General features: G+C 44.7%; 1 protein-coding gene across 1 annotated transcript in view; it reads right to left on the bottom strand.

Moving 5' to 3' along the window:
* Window positions 1–22,966, bottom strand: part of mef2d (myocyte enhancer factor 2d) — an 81,909-nt gene that overhangs the window by 24,174 nt on the left and 34,769 nt on the right. The window contains exons 3-4 of the mRNA XM_070911349.1: window positions 16,775–16,978; window positions 4,962–5,096 (exon numbers count right to left, since the gene is read on the bottom strand). Of these exons, the coding sequence (XP_070767450.1) occupies window positions 4,962–5,096; window positions 16,775–16,978 (339 nt within the window). The remainder of the gene's footprint in view (window positions 1–4,961; window positions 5,097–16,774; window positions 16,979–22,966) is intronic.

Below are 22,966 nucleotides of genomic sequence, written 5' to 3'. Positions count from 1 at the left end.
AGCCCAGGGTCCTGGAAAATCAATGGCAAGGACTTCGGGTTGTCCAGCCATCCGACCCATTTCACCCTGTTCCAACTCAATCTGAAAGAAGGACTTCTATATATAGAATATGGGCCAGTGCTGCACTGTACTGTACTCCAACTGCCTGGGACCCAGTTTAACGCAGAGGAGGACGAGGGCACCTTCCTGCCCTCGATCTCTGCCTCTTTTCCTTCTGCAATGTTTTCTAACTTTTGCTTTATTTTGGAGGGAGAGGGGAGGGAAAAGAGAACAAAAAAAAAAGGTGAAAAGATGAGAGAGAAATAGGTCTGACTAAAGCTGAAGGAGATGCCGTCATATCTTTGGGATCACTTTATTTTAAGGGTCAAAATGTCTGAGTAATTTCCTGATAATGTAGGAAGTTTGGGGGAGAGAAGTCATTTGGTCCAAATTATGTGGAAAATCGGAATTTACTTCATCAAAAAGCTTAATCTAAAGCCATATACATAATAATGTATTATTTATTTACGATTAGAAACTCTACATATATCTAGAATAGTATTCCTGCTGGTAGACACATTCACCTGCTTTGCTCCGAGTAAAAGACGCTAGCAAACATCCTACAACTAGTACAACCAAAGAAAATCTGAAATTCACCCGTTAGAGAGTAAAGAGGAGAGCTGTGGTGAAGTTAGCAGCTAACAGCACTGCACACCGGCCAAGCAGAGGGGAAAGGGAGGGGATGGATAAATGGAGGGATTGATGGGGGGGGGGGTTAGTGCAGAGGGGACGGAGGTGTGTAAACACGGAGCATTCAACACTAGAGAAGGTTTATCTTCACAGGGCTGAACGCAATTCACTATTCAGGTCTTTAGCTCTTTGAATCAAAGTGATGGCGAGAAGAATTTTCACATTTTACAAATACAGATGTTTCTTAGGGCCAATGCCAACGTTTTGTAGACAGAATCTGACTGTTTTAGTAGCAGTATTTGAACAGTTAATTAGTAAAATGTGAAATTTTGTGATTAAATACTCAAAAGACACGTCCAGAGTTTGGTTGGTGGCTTGCCAAAACTTTCTTTAAGTAATTTGGATTCATTATTTCTAAGTGTTGTCTCTCCTAACCCAACTTTTATTTGAGACTTAGAAATATTCTCAGTCGTCAGTCAGGATGGATGCACGTTGACATCAGATGATTTGAAATAAAGTACTTCTCTATCTGTAATGGCCATAAGAGGACCTCCATGATGGTGCCAGCTTCTGGTTGCTAGGAGATCGGTGACATGACGACCAAACCTCTTCACTTCTTCTCTAAATATGAATTTTAAAAGTGTCCTCACCCCGCTCTGCACTGAGCATTATTCCGTGTTTTTGGCAAATTACAAGTGCATTTACATCTTCCCTGCTTACAGCTAACTGCATTTAACAGCAGACAGCAGGGTTAATTGGGCCCCGCCCATCATCCTGCAGGTTCAACACGGAGGAGAAAAAACACAGGGAGCTGTTGGGTAAATAATTAGCTGGGAGCTTTTCCGGAGGCTCATGTGAGGAAGTTCGAGGCCTCTTCTGCGTGAGGAGAACAAAAAGAGGGGAGAGAAAGCTAACCTATTTTCCCTCAGAGCTGCGTTCTCAACAAGGGTGTGTTTCCTGGATGCAAGGGTAAATCAGAATGAATTGAACTCGTGGCCTAGTTTCCCTCCCCTCCCCCCACTTGTCCTGGAGGCCTTTGAAAGTTTTTTTCTTTTCTTTTTTTCCTTTTTCAACTTTAGGATTGTCACATCCTATTTGTTAGCAGCTGTGGATGTGAACACAGAGGCGACATTAGAGACGTGTTTGCGTGACCTTTGGACGTCGCAGCAGTTGACCAGTAAATTAGCTTTTAGTCGCCGCTTTCCCTCATGTATCTCCGTCACCTTGATTCCCTTCCAACTTCCCTAATGTTTGAATAAAGAACAAAGAAACGAGAGTGAATAATTCAAATGAAACGTGTTTAATCTGCAGCTCCACACACAAATCATTAAAGAGACCGTTTAAGTTTCTGATGCCTTCTTGGTTTTAAATGACAAAATGAGCCTCAGGGTCACTCAACACACCGATGAAATGAGCGTCAACTCAACAAGTGATCATATTGTACTCAAGGTGGTTAATGTTGACTGTTGACTGATGTGTACTGTACTACCGATTTATTTCTCCAAATAAACTGCAGGTACATAATGACGTCATATTGACAAAAGAAGCAGAAATAATGATTATTTACTCCATAATGAGGCTTTTCAAGCATTAATCTGAACAGTAAAATTTGTGCCTGAAGAAAAAAAGGTTATGCGAGTTATAATCATCAGATCTGAAACAAATTAGGGAATTATCTGAGAATGAATCAAATGAACATTTGCATGACAGCATCATTCATCTCAGTGTGAGTGTTTAACTTGACCTAACCATTAATATATATTGTAATCAAAAGATATGACTTCACCGACCGTCTTACATTTGACATAAAAATCTTGATCTTGATTCTTTTTCTTGTGTTTTAGTGAAATTAAATTCTTCAGTACGGCTGAGGAAATGCCAGAATTCACTGTGAAAGCCACAAATCTGAAAATTAAATTAGATGTGATTAACTGTGCAGCTCAAGCAGCATTTTTAGTTTCATGTTTCACATTCACACTGAGCCTCTGCAGGAGACATTCAACACGTTCGGCTCCTTGCTCAAGGGCACCGCGGAGCTCGTTGTTAAAAGGGGAAATCTATTTCTTATTCAATTTCCCGACACAGAATCTCAGAGCCAGAAAAGGATCAAACCAGAGACCCTCCGGTAAAAAAAAAAGCTCCCTTTTTTTTCCTCGCCTGCCACAGCGCCAGTGTAACAGGAACAGAGACGTTAGCTCGGGGCTCGTCTCGCCAAGTGTCCTGCCCGTTCTCCCTCGCCACTCTCTCCCTACCTCAGGAGGTATTTTAGTACAAGTGGGATTAAGCTTGTATATCCCGGCCCCTAGCTGTCATGCTGGGGATTATGATGCTGAGGGGAGGAGTGGTGGGAGGTGATGTATGCCTCCCTTTGCTGGTGCCCTGTGAAAGGTGTGCTGGGCAAACCAGGCAGGCTGAGAGACTGAAGGGCAGTGCGGTGGTGGGGGAGGAGACGCTACCCGCTAGCGGCGTTAGGCTAGCATCCAATCGGCGAGCGCCAAGAGCTGCAGCTCTCTGGGGACGCGAGATTGAATTCTTTTCTTCTTCTGCTGCGGCAGAGGCTCGTTTTCTCTATTAGGCCTGCTCTGAGGTGACGTTATTACTAACAACATTAATGACTGGCAACAAAGTTTTTGTGGTAGCTATTGTTGTTCCACTTGATTGAAACACCTCATTGTTAAGGTCTCAGTTACTTTGACACGTATTTCACTTGGAGTCTGCATATATATGATGTTTATTTTCATACCTTTTCACAACACTAGCAGTCCCTGAAAGTCAAACTGATTTGATTGTGTCTCCAGATTACAACTATTAAGTTATTAAAGTAAAAGATGACCAAAACTATGAAAATAAGACCCAGCTTTTAAAAGAAAACGGACTTCTCCGACACATCACCTCATGTACGATTTTAGGAATAAGCGCAGTCTAACTCTCCTGCAGCGTCTCAGCATGACTGTGTCCCATCCCAAGTGACCAATCAGAGGAGCAGGCAGACAGGAAGAGGGGCTGTAAATTGAGCGCTACTCATTAAAGTGACATTAATGGTATTATTGAGCACGGAGGAAAAATGAATCACAGAGAAACTGGCACAGGAGCCGAGCGGTAAAAGAGCCTGGCAGAGCGCCAGTCAGGAGGCAGAACCTGGATAATGTCAGGAGCACATCCAGTCGCAGGAACAGGACTACACTAGGACCAAAGTGACCTCAGTAATACTGTAAATGACGACCAGTTAGCAACAGCTCCCTGGCCCTCTCTGTGTTACCTGCATAATGTCAGACTTCCCCATGTGCACACAGCATGTCTGCAGTTGCACGTCTGTTTCTTTAGTGTTGCTAAGTATTACACAACCGGTACTTTAAGCCAAGCAATCCGGCTGCTCAAAGGCATGCTCCAAACGTGTTGATTATTACCATAAAGCATGATTTCCCCTTGTGATACAGGTTGCTATGCCAACTTTTGTGAAAACTAGGGACCTAGTTAGCACTCCTCTCCTTCTGTTGTTTATTCTTGTACATTACTGAACTCGCAGAGGCACCAGAAACAGGGTATTAAAGCCATAATACTCCTGAGGACGCTCTTCAACTTCAGGTGAATAATCGCAGTAAAGAATGCCCTATTTGGTGTTATGCTGCTTTTTCTAAGGATTTCTTTCTCACACAAAGTCCCCGTATTATTAAAGCAAGAGGGCAGGTGGACTATGGTCTCTATTAACTGATCAAACGAGAAAACAACCTGCAGATTCATTGATAATGAAAGTAATCGTTAGTTGCAGCCCTGGTTTTAAAGTTTTCCCTCTCTGCCCTCCCTTTCTTGCTCAGTCACACACCATCAGAGGGGGTTGTGGGTAGTGATTTGGTGGGTGGGGGGAGGTGCTGTTGGTAAGAGGTGAAGTGGAGGAGGTAAAGGGGTGGGGAATGGTGAAGGCGAGTGCTCTGTGAGTAGTCAGGCCGCCATCAGCAGCCGGAAAACCTCCGGCAGCAGGGTACCAACATGGGGAGGGGGCAGGGTTACACAGAGGGGGGGGGGGGGGCGGTACTCACTGACAGCCTATAGTTCTGCATCATTTTATCAAACTCCTCGTCAATTTTTTTGTATTTCTCCTCAGTGCGGGGGGTGAGGGAGAAGGGCTCCTCAGGGTCTGGGCTCTCAGAGTCCCGGTGCTCTTTCTTGTTCAGAGCCTTCGTTCCCCAAACAAAAGAAGAAGAAGAGGGCAGACAGAGAGAACGAGAGGTAGATAGAGAAAGAGAAGAGAAAGGGTAGGTTAGATAAGGTGACAAAAGTGTGACGGTACTCACGCCGTAGCGCTTGAAGAGGCTGTCCAGGTCCTCGGTCTTGCGGTACTTGTCCTCATTTAGCGGGCTTTGGTCGATGGAGTCGTCGCCGTCGGGCTCGGGGCTGTTGCAGCCGTTAAAGCCTTTCTTTCGCAACGTCTGAAGCGGTCAGAGAGGGGCAGAGGAGGAGAAGGAGGAGGAACATTTACATTTCATTTTTCATGCACATTTTGGGATCACCACTTTGATGTTTTTTCAAGCCATTTTCATTTCACACAAACACAAATGACCATCTTGATTGCACCATATCTGCTGACTCCCACGCTGTTCATTGTATAAAAATGAAGCGGTGAAAGTCAGATGGAACAGTTTGACCCTGGCGAAGGCATACAAGGAGGTTTTTTTTCCTAGCATCGTCTTCAAGAAGTAGAAAAAAAGGGCTTTGCAGAAAACACATTCTCAACCTCTGATAATCCTCGATTTGAGAGGTCAACGTTCGTAACATCTACCGCCCACGTGAAAGCAAGTTATAACCATCGAATCTGCACTTGCTCACCCGGCAGGTGCTCTTGGGAAGTCATAAGTTAAAAGGGTGAAGAAACGAAATTTCAAACGGAGAAAGCTTTGAAATCAAAGGATGTGGCATTAGAAAACAAGCACCCCCATCTTTACCAAGTATACAGGATCAGCTGTAGCTCCCTGTGGCGCTTTTATAGGGCGAGAAACTGTGATAAACCTGAGCTGCATGTCAGAAGACACAGTGAGGCATCACACCTCTGCACACCGGCTAATCAACGGTGTTACTAATTGGTGTGAGGCTTTGAGCTGAGGAAAGTGGTTGAGCAAAGCAAAAAGGGTTAAGGGTGTGTTGGGTAGCACACGACGGTGTTAGCGCCGTGGCTAACGGCAGTCAGGTTGTTTCAGTGTTAGCACACATTGGAAAGGGCGAGAAGAGAAAGAGGGAGGGGGGGGGGGGGGGGGGTTGAGGCTCTTATTTTGAGAGGATTCTGCTAAACGAGATTTTCCGTTAAGTAGCTTTGCCTGGTGGGCCCTTGACCACACAGCCAAGCAGATAGATCCTCGCAGCAAAATGGGTCTTAAACTGGAGCTGGAGAGCCTTCTGTGGTCCAAATACAAGCTTTAGCCCTGAGTGCCATAAGAGGAAGAAGAAGAAGAAGAAGAAGAAGAAGAAAATCCCTTGCCTTGAAACCTATCAGCAAAAGGAAATAGACAGTAGTACACTGCAAAAAAATCTCCATCTTATCAAGTCAAGTTTCAATCTGTAACTGAGTCCTGAAAACTGGAAAAAAGTCCGACAATGCAGAAGAAGAATATTACAAGAGAATTTCCTAGAAATGACCAAAACCAAAACAATGAGCTCAAAGACACTAAAACACTCCTACATTAGTGTAGCTTTAGCTTACTTGTGGCAGACTACACAAGTCAGTCTGCTAATTGATTTTCATCTTCATTTCATTGAATGGGCATCAATGGACGTCTAAAACGGCAGTAAAAATACATTTAAAAACATCTAAAACAATGTAGTATGCATTTGAAAATGTAAGCAAAACTGTACAGTGTACATAATGCGTACTTAAAACTAACAAAAACACTAGTTTGGTTCTTTAAGGGCTCAATTACAGACAAATATGTAAAATAATTTTTATAGTGTATCTTTTCATAGATTATCCATAAGAAACAAAGCACTCTCAGGTCATGTGCAATACTTCACACACCCTATATTTCCTTTAATTAATTATGCTGTGTCAAGTGTGACTGCAGTCTAGTGGTGGTCTGATTAAAACATAAGCACATGTTCCATGACTCCCACTGCGCACAATCACTGCTAAGTGAGGATGATTCAACTGACTGCAATTCAGCCTCGGAAGTGCAGCCGACGGTGACTCGTACCTGCAAGAGCTCCCGACAAAACCCCGAGGAGGCAGAGACAGAGATTCTTTTAATTTTGGATGAATTAGCCTTAAGTCCTCAAAACAGGTGAGGGCAAGAGGGTAATGATGCCATATGGATGTCAGAGTAAAGAGACTTTCAGTTTTAATAACAATGGTGCTCCTTGATATGAATCTCATTAAAACTCCAAGCCATTATTATTATCGCAGTGTCAAAGCTGCGTTTTATCTACCCACAGAAATGGGTTATTAGACAGATTTGTTCCAACACGGAGACAGTCGCCTGATTCAGCCGTTCAGTCTCACCAGAACAAGTCAGCGCTCTGATCTGCAGCTTAATGCAAATTTAACACACGGGAGCCGCCGCCACCACGCGCTCTGTTGTCCACAGTTCATAGAAAACACACTCTGCAGCGGCAGTTGTCGTGCAGATATGCGTGTGTTCTGACCTAAAAATCAGAGGGAACAAAAGGGAACAGAAGAACCGTAGGAGAAATGAAATAAATAAAAATAAAACAACCTCAACATGACAATGAAGGCATGTGACAGAGGGCTGCGTGGAGGATGCGATCGAGGCGTGGACCTCCTGCCCCCGACTGTCAGGAGACAAAGAGATAAAGAGCCTGCATACAAAACTGTGATGACACAGGAGCCATGTTGGTGCATCGTTCACATGTCCTGACACACTTGAATACTAAGAAATACTGAAAGTACTTGAATACTTGTGCAGACAGTAACGTTGGGGTTAGGGAATGCCAATAATATGTCACTCCTCACAACCAAACGTCTAACCTTTACTCTATCTGACCCTCGTAACCTGACCACAACCTAAAGGATAGATCCTGTTTATTACAACTTGGGTCTGCTTTTCGTAGTTTTGGTCAAGAGAGATTCGGGAACATGGCAACAACAAAGACTAAAACTGGAAGGGAGCACATCTGAAATGTTGCTAACAAGTTTTCATTGGTACATCAAAGCTGAAACAGGAAGTTAGCCTGTAAACTGCAACCACCCCCCCAGGAACAGAACAGGGCTGTGAGGTGATTTTGGCGTAGTGGCCACAGTCGGTATTGCAGGTCACATGAGGCAAACTGATCAAAAAATACTTTCCCCCATCCATAATCATGTCATAAACACCCCAAGATGCAGATTTTATGCAGATCGGAGCCATCAGGGCTAATAAATTCTTGTAGATTGGAGGCAATCAGGAAGTGGCACTAAACATTGATACTGGACATGAATCGTGAGGTACGGGATCATCCAATATGGACTAAACTCCTTTAAGACACTGGGCTGACCCTCAGACAGCCTTTTGAGGAGGTACGGTGTCATCGAATATGTCCTCGCTTCACGATAATGTTCTCACTCTCAAGGTCTTAAACTGAAACGGGCTCCACAAACACACACATCCATATTGTTTATTGGACATCACTAGCTTCTCTCTCTCTCGTGTAAACACAACTGATATTTGGTGAACATCGCAGTGCAGTCATGGGCATCTCTCCCTCTCTCATAGTGAACATAGTGTTACATTACAGTACATTCACATGCTCTCTCTCTCTCTCACACACACACACACCCCCCCCCTCTGTAGTCCACTGATCAGCTTGTCCCTCAGTCAGTCAGCCATCTGTTCACCTGTCCGCTGTCTCCCTCCCTGCCCCCCCCCTCTCTCTCCCTCTCCTCTCGCTCTATTGTGTTGCCAGGGTAAGATTCACCCTGCAGAGCACGACGCCGGCCTCTGACTGGCTGCAGCTGCTGACAAGCTCCGCCCCCGCCTCCCTCCCTTCCTTCCCCTCTGGCTCGCTCGCCCACCCGCCTGTCCGCCCGACCTCTGTTTCCAGCTCTCCATGAAACGCTGCTGCTGCTCTCTCCCTCTTTCTGTCTCTCTCTCGCCTTCTCATCTCTCAGCCCACCACCTTTAACGCCGCTCTCACTCTCTCACAGAGAAGTGCAAAGTCTCACACTCGTCCTTCTGTGTTTTTCGCCCTTAACATCTCTTCTCTTCTGTAACGTCTCCATATGTGAGTCTCCCTGCCCATTTCCTCTTATCGTCCCATCTCTAATTTTTTTCCATTCTCTTTCCCACCACTCTCTCGCTCTCTCTGTCCTCTTTTGCCCTGCTCTCTCTCTCTCTCTCTCTCTCTCTCTCTCTGTCTTGACCTGTTCCCAGAGCTTTCCCATCGTATTTTCTCTCCCTCTTTCTCTTGCTGTTCATCTCTTTCTCTGTTCTCGGGCTGGTTATCAAACCTCTATGCTTTTTGGTACCGAACCGAAATGCGTCTGTAGCACAAAATATCAAAACAACTTCTGTCGTCTTTCCAGGGCTTCATGGTACAGAGGGTGTTTTGAGGTGTTTGAGAGTGTCTTTATTGCACTTTATGCACTTTACAACATCTATCGCATGTCTGTCCATCCTGGAGGAGGGATCCCTTCTCTCTTCCTCTTCCTTGTCCTTTGTCATGCTGGCCATTTGCCTGTTGAGGACCTGATGAGCTCAAAACGTTGCGGGTTTCCAGTCCATTTTAAACCAGCGTGCAGATACTTTTTCCTACATGTACGAGTTTAACTGAGTGTTTTTCTAGATAATGACTGTGTACTTTATACGGACCCAGAAGGACTGAGGTAGCAGGCAGAGTCTCTGCTGCCCAACACAAAACACAGTGTAATGTCACGTCCTATTGTAGCATGTCATGCGCACACACACACACACACACACAGCAGTCAGTCATATGGGACATCATGTCCACAGTCTCTCCACGGCTCCTCAGCTGCTCAGATGTTGTATTATAGATCAGCAGTCGTTTCTCGTGTCACTAACCCACCGAGCTGTGAGACGTGAGGAAACCGACTCGTTTACTGCTCACTAAACACGGACTCCATTGAGAAATGTCCAAATTTACTTTATAGGTCATCTGTTGGTAAACCCAAAACATAAAAAAAAAGAAAGACAGAGCAAAGAAGTCATGCTCACGGCCCATTTTTCAATAAATTAGCCCCACTCCCTGTTTTTAGTGCTTTTTCGTGTACAGAATCAATGATGCATCAATTGCAGATTAAAAAAGAGCAGATTAATCGTTAATGTAGACCTGAACTACACTGAAAAAAATCCACATTGCAGAAAGTCTATTATTGACTAGTGACAAGTAAAAACAATCCGCCTTTACAGAAAGATTGTTTCCATCTTTTCATAACAAACTAATCAGTCCTTCTTCTTTTCTTTCCGTTTGGCCCATCACTACCCAAACAGCCATCACTCCTCCACATCTGACTGGAATTATTTATCCATGAGGTTAATGGACCTCTGCTCTCGCCGGCTCTTGGGAGGCCTCGGGATGACTTGCTTGGTTACAGAGGAAGCCGACAGTGTGGGACGTCCCTCCTCGGCTGCAGACGGCCTGTCAGCCAAAACAGATGCCAATGTCTTGGCCCTGCACTAATGGAGGCTGAACAAAGGGGTGGGGAGGGGCGACTTTGGATAGAAACTAGATTCATTAATGCTACGTGATATGATTTTGTTTATTTTTTGGGGCGGGTGTTGGGGGTTCATCATTCAGTATCTCTACAGTATGACTGAGTCCGGAAATGAGTCACTAATTCATCAATCAAGGACTTAATATCTTTTTAATGGAGTCTTGGCCCTTTTTTCCTTGTAGGGCTATTAATCATTTTGCAAGAAGGGTCAAGATTTCAGGTCTGAACAGAATATGTGGCACAATGACATCACCAAAGAAGACATCTTTGTGAATCCTTTAACCTTTAAATGCTGCGGAAATGATGTTGTAATAATGAGAAATCACATCCAATTAACCCTTCATCTCACTTTAAGCTGCGTTGACGCTGTGACAAAAGATGCCGCAGCTTTGTATCTTTGTATCCAAGATCCGATGTTTTTAAAAAATATATAACGCCTCTTTACGGGTCAGTCAATAGTAAATTATGTAGGATTTTGCCTAAAAACAGTCAAATTTGAAGAGTAATAACATCAGAATCCGCCTTAAAAGAAACAACCTGTGTAATATGTGTGAATTTTAGAATATGAACTTCTTATGACGCATCATGTGTCCTCAGCTGCGGCTGACTGCTTATCAGTTAGAGTCCTCTGAGACACGTTCTGCGATAAAGTGCTCTGTAAATAAACTTCATTCAAACAAGTCCCAGTGAGAGTGATCAGCTGACCTAGGATGACCAATCGGGTGTGTATAAGTAAAGTCTTACAAGTGACCTCGTCTGGTCCAGATTAGGACCTCAGGATATGGCAGGTGTTAGGAGGAGGCCCTCAAGAGTTCGGATAGCCAAGCAGGATTAGCTGAGGAGGAGCATCTCCAGGCAAACAGAGGCATCACCTCCAAACTGCGTGGGTGCTGCGGGGGCGGCCGGGCGGTCAGGGGATAAATGGCGAGAGGTGAAAACACCCTTTGTTGTTGTGGGGTCATTTCGCTTTTTGTTCGAAGTGTTGAGGCTATCAGGGTCATCGGTTAGTTAAGGGGCGAATCCTGTCAAGATATGCGAGGCTCCCCTGGCCGTGACCCAGGAGGATCTGGGCGGTTCCCAAAGTCCTTAAGCCCCTGCAGCGAGGCTCGCTGGTGAGATCTACCTTCGTTGAGCCGCTTAAAGAATAAAAAGGGGCATCCCCCTTCTCCGCCCATGTTGCTTTCTCTCCTCGCCTATTCACCGCCGCTCTTTCAGCATTTCGCTCGCTCGTGTTCCCTCTGTCCCTTGCTCTCTTCCCTCCTTTGCCCTGATTGGGATCTGCAGTCAAGCGGATTAACACATTCTGGCAGGAGAGGCAGGCTGCCCACACACACACACACACACACACACACACACACACACACACACACACACACACACACACACACACACACACACACACACACACACACACACACACACACTCTTTCAAGCAGCACGTGCATCTCAGAGAGAGGCTGTGTGTGCATTGTGCATTGCCTCTCAGCCTTGCACTGGAGTGAAGGAATGTCTAACCGTGTGATGTGATGAAGACCATGCTCACACACACACACACACACACACACACACACACACACACACACACACACACACACACACACACACACACACACACACACACACCTCAATGTGAATTTAAGTGCTTCTAAGCATACAGGGACATGCGTGCATGTACAGTGCATGCAGGGTGACCATACACAAACCGTGTGTGTGTGTGTGTGTGTGTGTGTGTGTGTGTGTGTGTGTGTGTGTGTGTGTGTGTGTGTGTGTGTGCCTGCGTGACTACCTCCACACTTCATAATTTATACTCAAAAGCACTTGGAGAGACTCATGGAGGCAGAGCGGCAAATGGGCACATTTTGTGACTATCCAATTATCCTCTCTCTCTGTCTCTCTTTGCCTGTCTCTCTCTGTCTGTCTCTCTGTCCCCCTCCCTCTCTCTGTCTCTCTCTCTCTCTGTCTGTCTCTCTCCTTGACCGGCGATGTTACAGCATGTTATAATTTGATAATTACTGTATAATTCAGAAATCATGCATACAGTCACATTGGCTGATCCACTCTGAATTCCCCTGAAAGTCCCGACATCGAACGTTAAGTGTTTCTGTGACATGTTACCAGTCATGGTCCTCCAATGTACAACATGTGACCCAAAACAAAAAGACGGACACGCCGAGACAGAGACCGTTGCTGCTACATTAAAACACACAGCACTGCAAAACAAATGTGGCGGTAAATGAGGTGTTAAGAGATAAAGCAAATAAAAGATCTCTAATAATGACCTGGTGTCAGATAACAGCTGATCTGTCCAAACTCTTTCTCAATGTTAAGCAAGCATTAATGAAACTCAGCACTTCCTGTCAATGTTTCACAGCAAAAAGGATAAACCTAGAGATAATCTTTCTATTCATTTTCTCATTGCCAACAAATCCCATGAAGACCTCAAAACCAACACGAATGTATCGACTAACATTAATGTGTGTGTGTGTGACAGCCTGAGCCATAGAGCGCCATTGTTGTCCAAAAACACATCAGTGAGCCACACTGTCTCACTGGCTGACATGTTGCTTCATCACCATGAACACACACTAATGTACTCTTGGTTTTTTTTATCCTTTAAATAGGCGTCTTGAGGTACTTGAATGTTTCCTTTCTTATTTTATTTTCTACTTTTCCTGCACAATATTTTAGAGCTCAATATCACACCTACAACTCCACTAAATGTATGTGATGGCTGCATTTACTGGTTAGTTTACAGATGAAGGTTTTACATACATGACATGTAGCCTCATTAAATTAAATGTGTTGCTGTAGTTTTAAATATTGTTTTCTTAGCATTTTGGTTTAGCTATTGGCAGTGTGGTATGGCTATTTTTTTTTTTCTCAAATGTAGGTTTTGAGGACTTTCTCCAGTCTTGGCCACTGCAAATACGAAATAACAAGGATTAATGGAAAATGGTCGGCGCAGACGACACTAACACCCGCTTAACAAGGAGGTGTGTGCTGCAGCACATCTGGCAGAGGGGACAGCTGAGGACAAACGCTGGAGAAAGTTGCTAAATGCCTCCTGGCCTACAGAGAGGACGGGTGAGGGGGAGGGGATGGAGGGGAAGGGGCGGGAAGGGGCAATATACAGGCCGATATAGGAGGGAAGCTGCCATGTAGGACACACACACACACACACACACACACACACACTGAGGCTGACACACAACTGAGAGGCTAACCAGGCCTGAATATTGTATGAGGCGTTCTCATGGGCCACTGCAGAGCGTGCAAACAGAGAGAGAGAGAGGTGGACTTATGCACACACACACACACACACACACACACACACACACACACACACACACACACACACACACACACACACACACACACACAAAGAGAGAGAAAGAGACAGAGTGACACACTTGAAAACACAAACACATGTACGCACACAAACAGGGCCAGTGGAGCTTGAGCTGATGTGGCCCGAAGCAGCCCAACGCCCTGCCACAGCACACACACACACACACACACACACACACACACACACACACACACACACACACACACACACACACACACACACACACACACACACTTGCATACACTTAAGAGCCAGCTGCAGCTGGAGATACAGCCTACAGAAAGACTTTACTGCTGACACTCTGAGACAGACAGAGAGAGACGGATAAGAAAAGAAAGGGGAAATGGTCGTGACCGAGTGAATCAGGAGATTAGGGGGAAGGAAAGAGGAAGGAGGGTGAAAGGAAGACAGGAAGTGGCAGACAGTGAAGTGGAGGTGAAAAACATGGCACCAAACTCTGCCACCTCAGTCTTACCTTCTGCCCACTCAAATCCAAAACTGCTTCACAGACACTTTTACTGAGATTTCAGCCCTTATTGGACTTTGTCCATTACTGGATTAAATCTCTTCTGATGTACCCCCCCCCCCCCAACCTAATAGACCCGAGAACTACGAGTCCCTTTTGCACATCCCTGTTTCCATTTCCACCACAGTCCTTTAGACAATTAGTCCAATAAGTGATGGAAAAAACAGCACATGACAAAACAACTTTAAAACATCATCATTAAAATCTTTCCAACCTCAGATACTCCTGGAAACCAGGGCTGGCTTCGTGTGTTGTGTTACTCTATACCTTTGACCAATCACTGACACCAAGTACATTAAAGTCAGCCATGATAGTTCCTGTGTCATTGGAAAGTACTACCACCAGAGCAGGAACTAAATTCAGACCCTAATTTCTCTGGTCAAAACGTATGAAGAGCAAAGTAAGACTCTGAGTTCACTCAGTTCACACATATGTCTAGAGAAGCGATTGATTTTGATGTTTGTGGATAACTTCAGACAACTTGGAAATGAATGATGCCTTAAAGCCGCAGTGAGAGGTTGGAAGGAGACTCCCAGGAGTTTATGAGATGAATCAAATGATCTCTGAAGCCTGTGGGCTTCCTCCAATAACGTATTTGATAAAACAGCCTGAAAAGGGGGAAATGAAACTCATCATGTGGTGTCAAAGCTCACCACTCCTGGGACACAGGTAGGTATCGCTTTAATCATGAAGGCTGTAAATCCAAAACTGCGGCGAGTGGCCAAATTTAATTCTGTTGGAATATTCTCACTTGTTCAGCAGGCGAGTTTAGGACAGACTGATAAAAACAGTCCTGGGAAGTCCCTCCCACTACAATCAGGATGTCTTCCTCTGTTCTCCTCTCAGATTATTACAGACACACAATATTACTTAATGCAGCTTGACCCTGGTTACAGATGTGGAAAATACGGTTTCATTCCAAAATAATGTCCCAATCTAAAATTACACAGTAATTCAAACAAACCTGACTTTTTTGTGACTTCTTGTGTCATTTAACCACATTTTATTGGCCTGAATCTCTTCACAAGCTGGCCATCTCATGTTGCTGTGTGTGTTTCTGGTGGAATATGACTTTAACCTGAGCTTTCAACATGACAATAAATACGTGGCGGTGACTTCATGTTTGTGGGTGACCGATCATGAACTCCTGCAGCAATACGAGTAAAAACAAGTGAGAAAAACATTCAAAGCCAAGCGAGATCCAGCTTTAAGTCCACGCTCCATATGAAGCCTAAGTGCTGTACTGCAATGTACGCAGCTCGCTGAATCATACCTAACCATCTCGTGTTCAATTCATGAGAGGGCCATTATGTATAAAAGGGTCAGCAAGGCATGTGAATGTGCTCTGTGTTCGCCTGACGAGCTCCAGCGGAGCTTTTTCCCACAGGGAGGAAAGACGTTCGGAAAAAAATGTGTTCCTATTACAAAACATGAAAACGGAACTAAATGATTGCCCTCACACCTTCTCTCCTAACCTCCTCACTGACCTCTCTTCTAGTCAATATGCAAATGAATAAACATGATTTCTCGACAGGCTCTTCTTCTATCTGGAGGCCATTTTGTGCCGAGGTGGTTTCCAATTGGTTCCAGGCGTCGTCCTTTGGCTTGTTGCTGTTGTTGCTGTTGTTGGAGAGGTCTCTGGGTAACAACGGGGCCGATGCCAGAGGGGTGGGGGTGGGGGGGTGAGGCCCAGCTGTCCCTACCTCTGCCCTCCCTGCAAGCTAGCAGGCAGTAAGCCAGAGTACAGCCATAAACAACACTGGGATAGTCTGGACTCAACAACTCCGAGCTGGGCTAGACTGGACTGGACAACACCAGACTGGAATAGACTGGACTTAAATATAGTGAACTACAGCAGTTTGGTCAAGAACGGTTTTAAGGGGAGTGCGGTGGGTTAAATGTAGGGCTCAACATGTTCAGTCTTGAAAATCCATGGAGAAAATAGGAATACAAAAATCCATCATGTGGTGCAGAATCAGCAGCTTGTCCACTCTTGCCCAGAGTTAGATGAGAAGACTGATACCACTGTCTTATTGTCTGTTAAATATGAAGCCACAGCCGGGAGACGGTTAGCTTAGCATAAACAGTTAGCCTCGCCCTGTCTAAAGCTAACAGTAAAAGTAAATAATAGGTATACAGGACCCAGCTGGATTTAAAGCTTCAGATCATCTTGGACCGAAGACATGGGGAAGCAGTTCATACTCAGTTAAACAGACTGGAATGGCCTTGATAGACTGGACTAGACTTAATTAAGTCTGAATGAGTCTGGAGAGGACGAGATTAGATTAGTTTAGGTTCAATCTTAATGATCCCACTGGGGAAACTGGACTGCTGGGACGCACCAACAAAGACCAGGACAAACAGTAACTAAGAGTCCAGCAACTTTCACACACATAAAAGAAACCATCTGTGAATGAAAACCTTCCATAAGAAACGATTCCATCATTAACAGACCGGACGTTTTGACTCGAGAGCTTATCACGTTCAGATCAATGTGTTAAACTCAGCAGCTACGTTTTTAAGGACACAGTATTTCCCGTTGCTTCACCCTCAATCCCCCCCGCCCCCCACGCTTTACCTCGATGATGTCGGCATTGGTCCGGCTCTCGTGCGGCTCGTTGTACTCGGTGTACTTGAGCAGGACCTTGTCCATGTCGGTGCTGGCGTACTGGAACAGCTTGTTGGAGTGGTTGAAGATGATGAGGGCGATCTCGCAGTCACACAGGACACTCAGCTCGTACGCCTTCTTCATCAGACCAAACTTCCGCTTGGTGAACGTCACCTGGTGGAAGAAGAGACGGGGGGAGGAGGAGGAGGAGAAAAGAAACAACATTTCATTTCTAATCTGTAATAAAAAATCTCAAAACAAATGAAAGTGTTGTTTTCAAGAGCAGCAAACTGCCTTATGTTCATGTTTCATGATACTGATACTCAACTCAAGTGGAATTATCTCACCCTTTTGACTTTTTATCTCTTGTTTCAAGACAAATATGTCTTGAAGGGGCCCCTCTGCCCTAAAGAACAGGACTGGAGCCCCGAGGACATGCAAAGGATTACAGACATTTACTGTAAGAGCTTTTCATTTTCATGTCTTGCAGGACTGCAGGGTGTGAACATCAACATCTGTGATGGCTTACATTGGCCCTACATGTGTCCTTTGTGACACATCTTTCAGTTCCTGTTGTCAGATGACCACAAAACCATAAACATGTCATGATACATAATAAAAACGATTTGATTCAGGGTATCAAAAGGCAGCTAGCCCACTCAGCTTCAGCTCAGTTCCTGGTTGTCTACAAAGCAGACGCCGACAGGGTGGACAGTGGACATGAGTCTCACAGAACTTAGTTCAGCTAAAATAGAATATTACACGTTTAGTGGAAAATAAATCTACTTATTTCCTGGTCAACAGCATCTTCTTGCAAACGTGTCGGGACATAACATCTGCTCTTTTTAAAAAAATATATGTTTGTTTTTGGTTAAACAAAATGTGCAAAAGACGAGCCATAAGTTTACAAGAACAGTCTGGATTTAAAGGGACACTTTTGTTCACTTTCTTGTCGAGAGTTAGATGAGACGATTGTCCTTCGTGTCTGTGAAATATGAAGAAGAAGCCCAGACACAGTTAGCTTAGCTCAGCATAAAGGCTAGCCCAGCTCTGGCTAACACAATCTGCCCACCAGCACCTCTACAGCTCACTAATTATCATGTCATATCTGGTTTTATCCAGAAAGTGAAAATGAAAGTTGTGGTTTCACGGTTTCGGCTCGGGACTATTTCTAAGTCTAAGTCTTTCCGTCAACATCGCAGAGACTCTCACTCTTCTCAAAAAACAAAACCAAAAACATATTCCCCAAAATGTTGAACTGTTCAACTGCAGATCCTCCTGGACCAGATTTAGTGGACCAGAGACCACTAACTCACGGTTTTATAGTTGTGCATTAAGGCTGATAGTTTGCAGTAAAACAGGACTGACTGTACTAAAGTAGTGTGTGTGCTTTGGGCAACAGACTTATAGACAGAGTGTCTAAACATGTTTCAAGTACTCCGTTAGTAGTTTGCACACACACACACACACACACACACACACACACACACACACACACACACACACACACACACACACACACACACAGGCTTGTTCTTGCCTCCACACACTCCTTGTCTCCCGTCACACTCATTCTCCTCCTCGTTTTCACACTCCGTTATGCTCTTTTCCATGCTCTCTTTCTATGTCACACACTCTCTCCCGCTCTCTTTTCCACACTCTCCTTCTGTCACACGTTATTTCTCTGTTTTCCACACACACACACACACACACACACACACACACACACACACACACACACACACACACACACACACACACACACACACACACACACACACACACACACACACACACACACACACACACACACACTTGTACGAGCCCCCTCAGTTGTGAACAAGCAGAACCAAACTGGGAGAGTTGCTGAGGCACAGGGTCCCTTGTTGTCTGCTGGTTGGCTTTAGAAGCGCTTCCCTGCGATAACCAACTGGTATTTACAATCCAGGGAGATTTGGCTTTGTTTGGATTAAACACACAGGATTGCACAAACACAAACACACACAGGGAGAGAAAGATTAAGACAAGAGAGAGAAGGAGAAGCTTCAGGTACCGCTGCAATATCTGGTGTTTGATATGGGAGAAATGCAAATAAAACGTGTGTACACAGATGGGAGGCTGGAATGAAATGAAGGTGTTAAAGGGGGCAGAAAGGTTTCAAGCGCGCCGCTCTTCAGGCCACGCCCACGAGTGACATCAACACATTTTCCATCAGACGTAAAAGCTAAAACACACGGACATCACTGTTTGGGGGGCGTGAGCTGAAGTTTCTTGAAGTTTCTGCAGTTTTCTGCTCTTTTGTGTGATCCAACACGTAAACAGCAGATTTCACTTAAAAGTAAAGTTTAGATGGACGCCGACAGTCTTTAAGGTCGTTTCTGTTTATGGTAATTATATTATACTCTTCTAATACTGTTTGCAAATCAGTGCACTAATGATATATTGATGTTCAAACGATGAATGTAATTGCTGCAGCGGTTTACCTGCACTGACAGACTGTGTTTCTGCTCTGCCAGCAGCGCAGCTCTGAACTGAAGATAATTGAAATGAATTGAATAAGGAAAGAAAGAGAGGAAAAGATAGCGAGCTAGAGATAAGATAGAGACATCGAGGATGAAAGCTAGAAAAGCAGCCATGTGAGACCCTCAATCTCTCCATCTTTCTTTCTCACAATCCCTCCGTCCCTCATATCTCTCGCTCCTTCTTCCTTCAGCACCCGACATGTTTAAGCCTCTCTCATCCCTCCTTCTCTCTCTTCCTCCTTCGTCTCTTATTTTCTCGCCTTCGCTTTCTCTTCCTCTCTTCTCTCTCGCTTTTTTTCCCACATCCCCCCTGCTTCCCCCCGCCGCCCTCCCCCTCCCTCCTTTCGCGCTCACTCACTCATTGCTTCCTGCTGCCACAAATCAAATTATATCGGGGTCGTATCCATGGGCAACGACTCCCCTCCTGCCTCCCCTCCGCCCCCCATTTCCCACCTCATCACACACTGCTACCATCATCTTACCTCCCTCGCTCGCTCTCCACCCCCCCCCCCCCCATCTTTATCTCTCTGTCTATCTACGTATCACCCCCTCCTCTCTCTCTCTCTCTCAGAATGAGCAGATAAATTATGTGGCGACGTTGGAAAGGGAGGAAATTACGGCTGTGCAGGATGATGAGAGTGGCTGGTGATGAAGAGACAAGCCACTGCAAACAACAACTGGCTCTCCTAACAAATAATAAAAGGTCATTCACCGGCACTGAAAACAAACAAAGTGACTCCAAACATCCTAATAAGACCCCGTTTTTCTTTCTTCTTCTTTTCTTAGAAAAAGTGGGCGGCGGGGTAGTGACTGACTTTGGGTCTCAGTTTCAATCCCGGCGTTTGCCACAAAGCATAAACAAGCTGGATGTAATTGACATTAAGAAGAGAATTGCCAGGTAACCAATGGCAACTGAAGAATAAGACATCCTCAGTGAAGAGAGAAAGAAAGAAAGGGGGCGAGTGTGTGTGTGTGTGTGTGTGTGTGTGTGTGTGTGTGTGTGTGTGTGTGTGTGTGTGTCTTGGCGAGGTTGTGGTGGTGTGGCAGATGGATGAGGAAACCACCACTGACAACCGCAACCTCCTCTCGCTGTTTCCTGTAGCTAAAACCTCCCTTTCATTTGCTAGCTTACAGTCTTGCTCACACAATCAGGTCTGAACACTTAAACCACAGTAGATTCTGATCATTACGTGACGCTTTTTGGGATCTGCATCAATATGAATGAGAAGAAAGCACATACCATGCATGAAACTTCTTTTTCCAATTTGAAAAATCGACGCATGAACTCTAAAAAAAAAAGGCTGTCTGCCATTTTAGCCTCATTTTTCTGTGTGACGTGACGCAGCTAAATAGCATCTACTGATTTGTGAGTTCCAAAGTGAAAGAAAAAGAGTTGTTCTCAGCTGTAAATCCACATTTCAACATTTACTTTTAATGATATCTTAAAAACAGCTGCAAAGTGGGAGAAGCTGTTTCAGGCGTCCAAGTTTTCAGAAGTAAAATCCCGTCTAGACAAAGTTAGGCGACGGACAGTTGGACTTTTCGAACTCTCCTGGCTGAATCATCAGTACAACAAAACAACAATAACAACTATGTTAGAAAATATCTGGTTCTTTGATAAAAAAGGTACAAACCTGGAGGAGATAAGTCAACTATGACTGAGCTTGAGATGATGCTATCTGTGCGCTAATTTACTAAATAGTACACTTTGTGGATAACTGCAGCTTGAATCAGTTGACCCTCAGACTCTGAGTGTGCCATGTGTTGTTCCAGCTGAGCATTTTGAATTTGATGCGGCTCTAATTCACGCCTCTGAGTGGCTTATTAATGGCAGCTGAGGCTCATGGGTATCCTGGTATTTAGAGCCACCAGCCAAACCAAACTGTTGAATTCTGAGAAAACTGCTAGTTGAAATATGTAAAACTGATGGCCACAACATTAATCTGTGAAGTACGGTCACATTTTCCTGGAGACAAATTTAAAATGATTATTCAGAAACCAGCAGCTCCTTCAACTTCACACCTCTTATATGTTTCTCGATGTCTTCTGGATCATTTAACAACATTATAGAGTTATGTTATGACCATAACTATGTAAACTTTGGTCTGGTTTTGGATGGCTCTAAATACTACATTACCCATGAGCCTCAGCTAAGCAAAACAGAGCTGCAGCAAATTAAGTTCTTGATTAAGATCTTCTTGATTTGATGTTGAAATGCTTTCTTTTTAAGTTTTGACTTTTTATGAAAGAAGAATATATTTTCCAACACAGTTATGCATCTTCTGTTCATGTTCATCCGAGCCTGCCCAACTCTAAGTCCCTGAACATCGTCTATGCAGAAAATGAATGCTGAAATCCTGGAAATAACTCCTCGCACTAATATATTTCATGTACTTTTGCGTTGTGCTGGATGTTGTACAGCTTTTACTTGGCATTAAATAGATTATGGATTTATGGCTCTTCAACTCTTCCAGCCTGGAGGGTCACAGTGTCGATTAAGAGTCAAAACCTTTCTCTGTTATCTTTGATGTGACAAACACACTATCCAAAAATAAAAATCCATAAAGATCAATTCAATCACTTCCAGCCCTGCGCACTGTTCTTCCTCGTGCGTCTTTGTCTCCATAAGAAATGTGGTATTTGAGATGCTGTCATGTTTCCAGCCGGGGCCCACACTCTGAACGCTGTTTATTTTGCGGAGCTTATGGCAGCATCGCTGAATCAACACGTAGGAGGGTGACGGGCTGCATGTACTCCAAAATTCATTTGATTTCCTTTCAGAAGCTGCACTGTTCATTAGCTGAAGCAACACTGAGCAAGCGTGTAAAAAGCCCTATTTCTTTACCAGCTTAATACTCTGTTCCACTTCAAGCACAGCGGACTTGTTCTGAATGCTGCTGATACAAGAACTGAATCCTGTTTCACTCTTTAGTCGCTCTGGATGAGAGCATCAGACAAACAAGAGCATGTGAAATGTAAACGCCGAGTGCAGTTTTGGTTTAATGCGGGCGTCAAAATGTCATCACCCCGATCGGTTTGCTGCAGCGATCAGCTGCTCGTTAATCTCCTGATCGCGGTCAATGAGTACTAGACTGTATGACCATGTATAACCACAGTGCATCAACTTATTGACAATCTGTTCGACACCTGATACAAACGCTGGCTCCATTAACCAGAGCCTGCCCGACCAGATATAGCTGCCCACCCCCCTCCTCCTCCTCCTCCTCCTTTATGTCCAATTGTGTACTGATGAATAACAAGCCATCATACTCCGCTGACCCCCTGCAGGCGCAGTTTGCTCTCCTTTATGGAAATGCAACCTGCATAGATTGATGAGGAGAAAACTGAGGATGATTTTCCAGACCCTGCGGCCGGCTCGCTCTCACACTGCTCAGGTCTTATTCAGCCCGGCACCTTGTTTCTCTCCCTCTGCCTCTCTCCGTCTTGTTTTTCTTCTTTCTCTGCTTTTGAAGGTGGGCACGTCAAATCCATTACTCAATCTGCTCAATGGAGCGAAGCCCATTTACCAGTTGACTCATTTTAGATGGATCATTTACCCTTTCATCCTCTCTGACAATGCTGCTGATGTAACCAGAGGGACTGAAGCTGTTTTTTAGGGGGAATATTATACTTTCTTGCT

Source organism: Enoplosus armatus, chromosome 9 (assembly GCF_043641665.1).
Source record: "Enoplosus armatus isolate fEnoArm2 chromosome 9, fEnoArm2.hap1, whole genome shotgun sequence".
Classification (NCBI taxonomy): domain Eukaryota; kingdom Metazoa; phylum Chordata; class Actinopteri; order Centrarchiformes; family Enoplosidae; genus Enoplosus; species Enoplosus armatus.
Note: the sequence above shows the minus strand (reverse complement) of the source record. Positions and strands in the feature narration are given on the sequence as shown.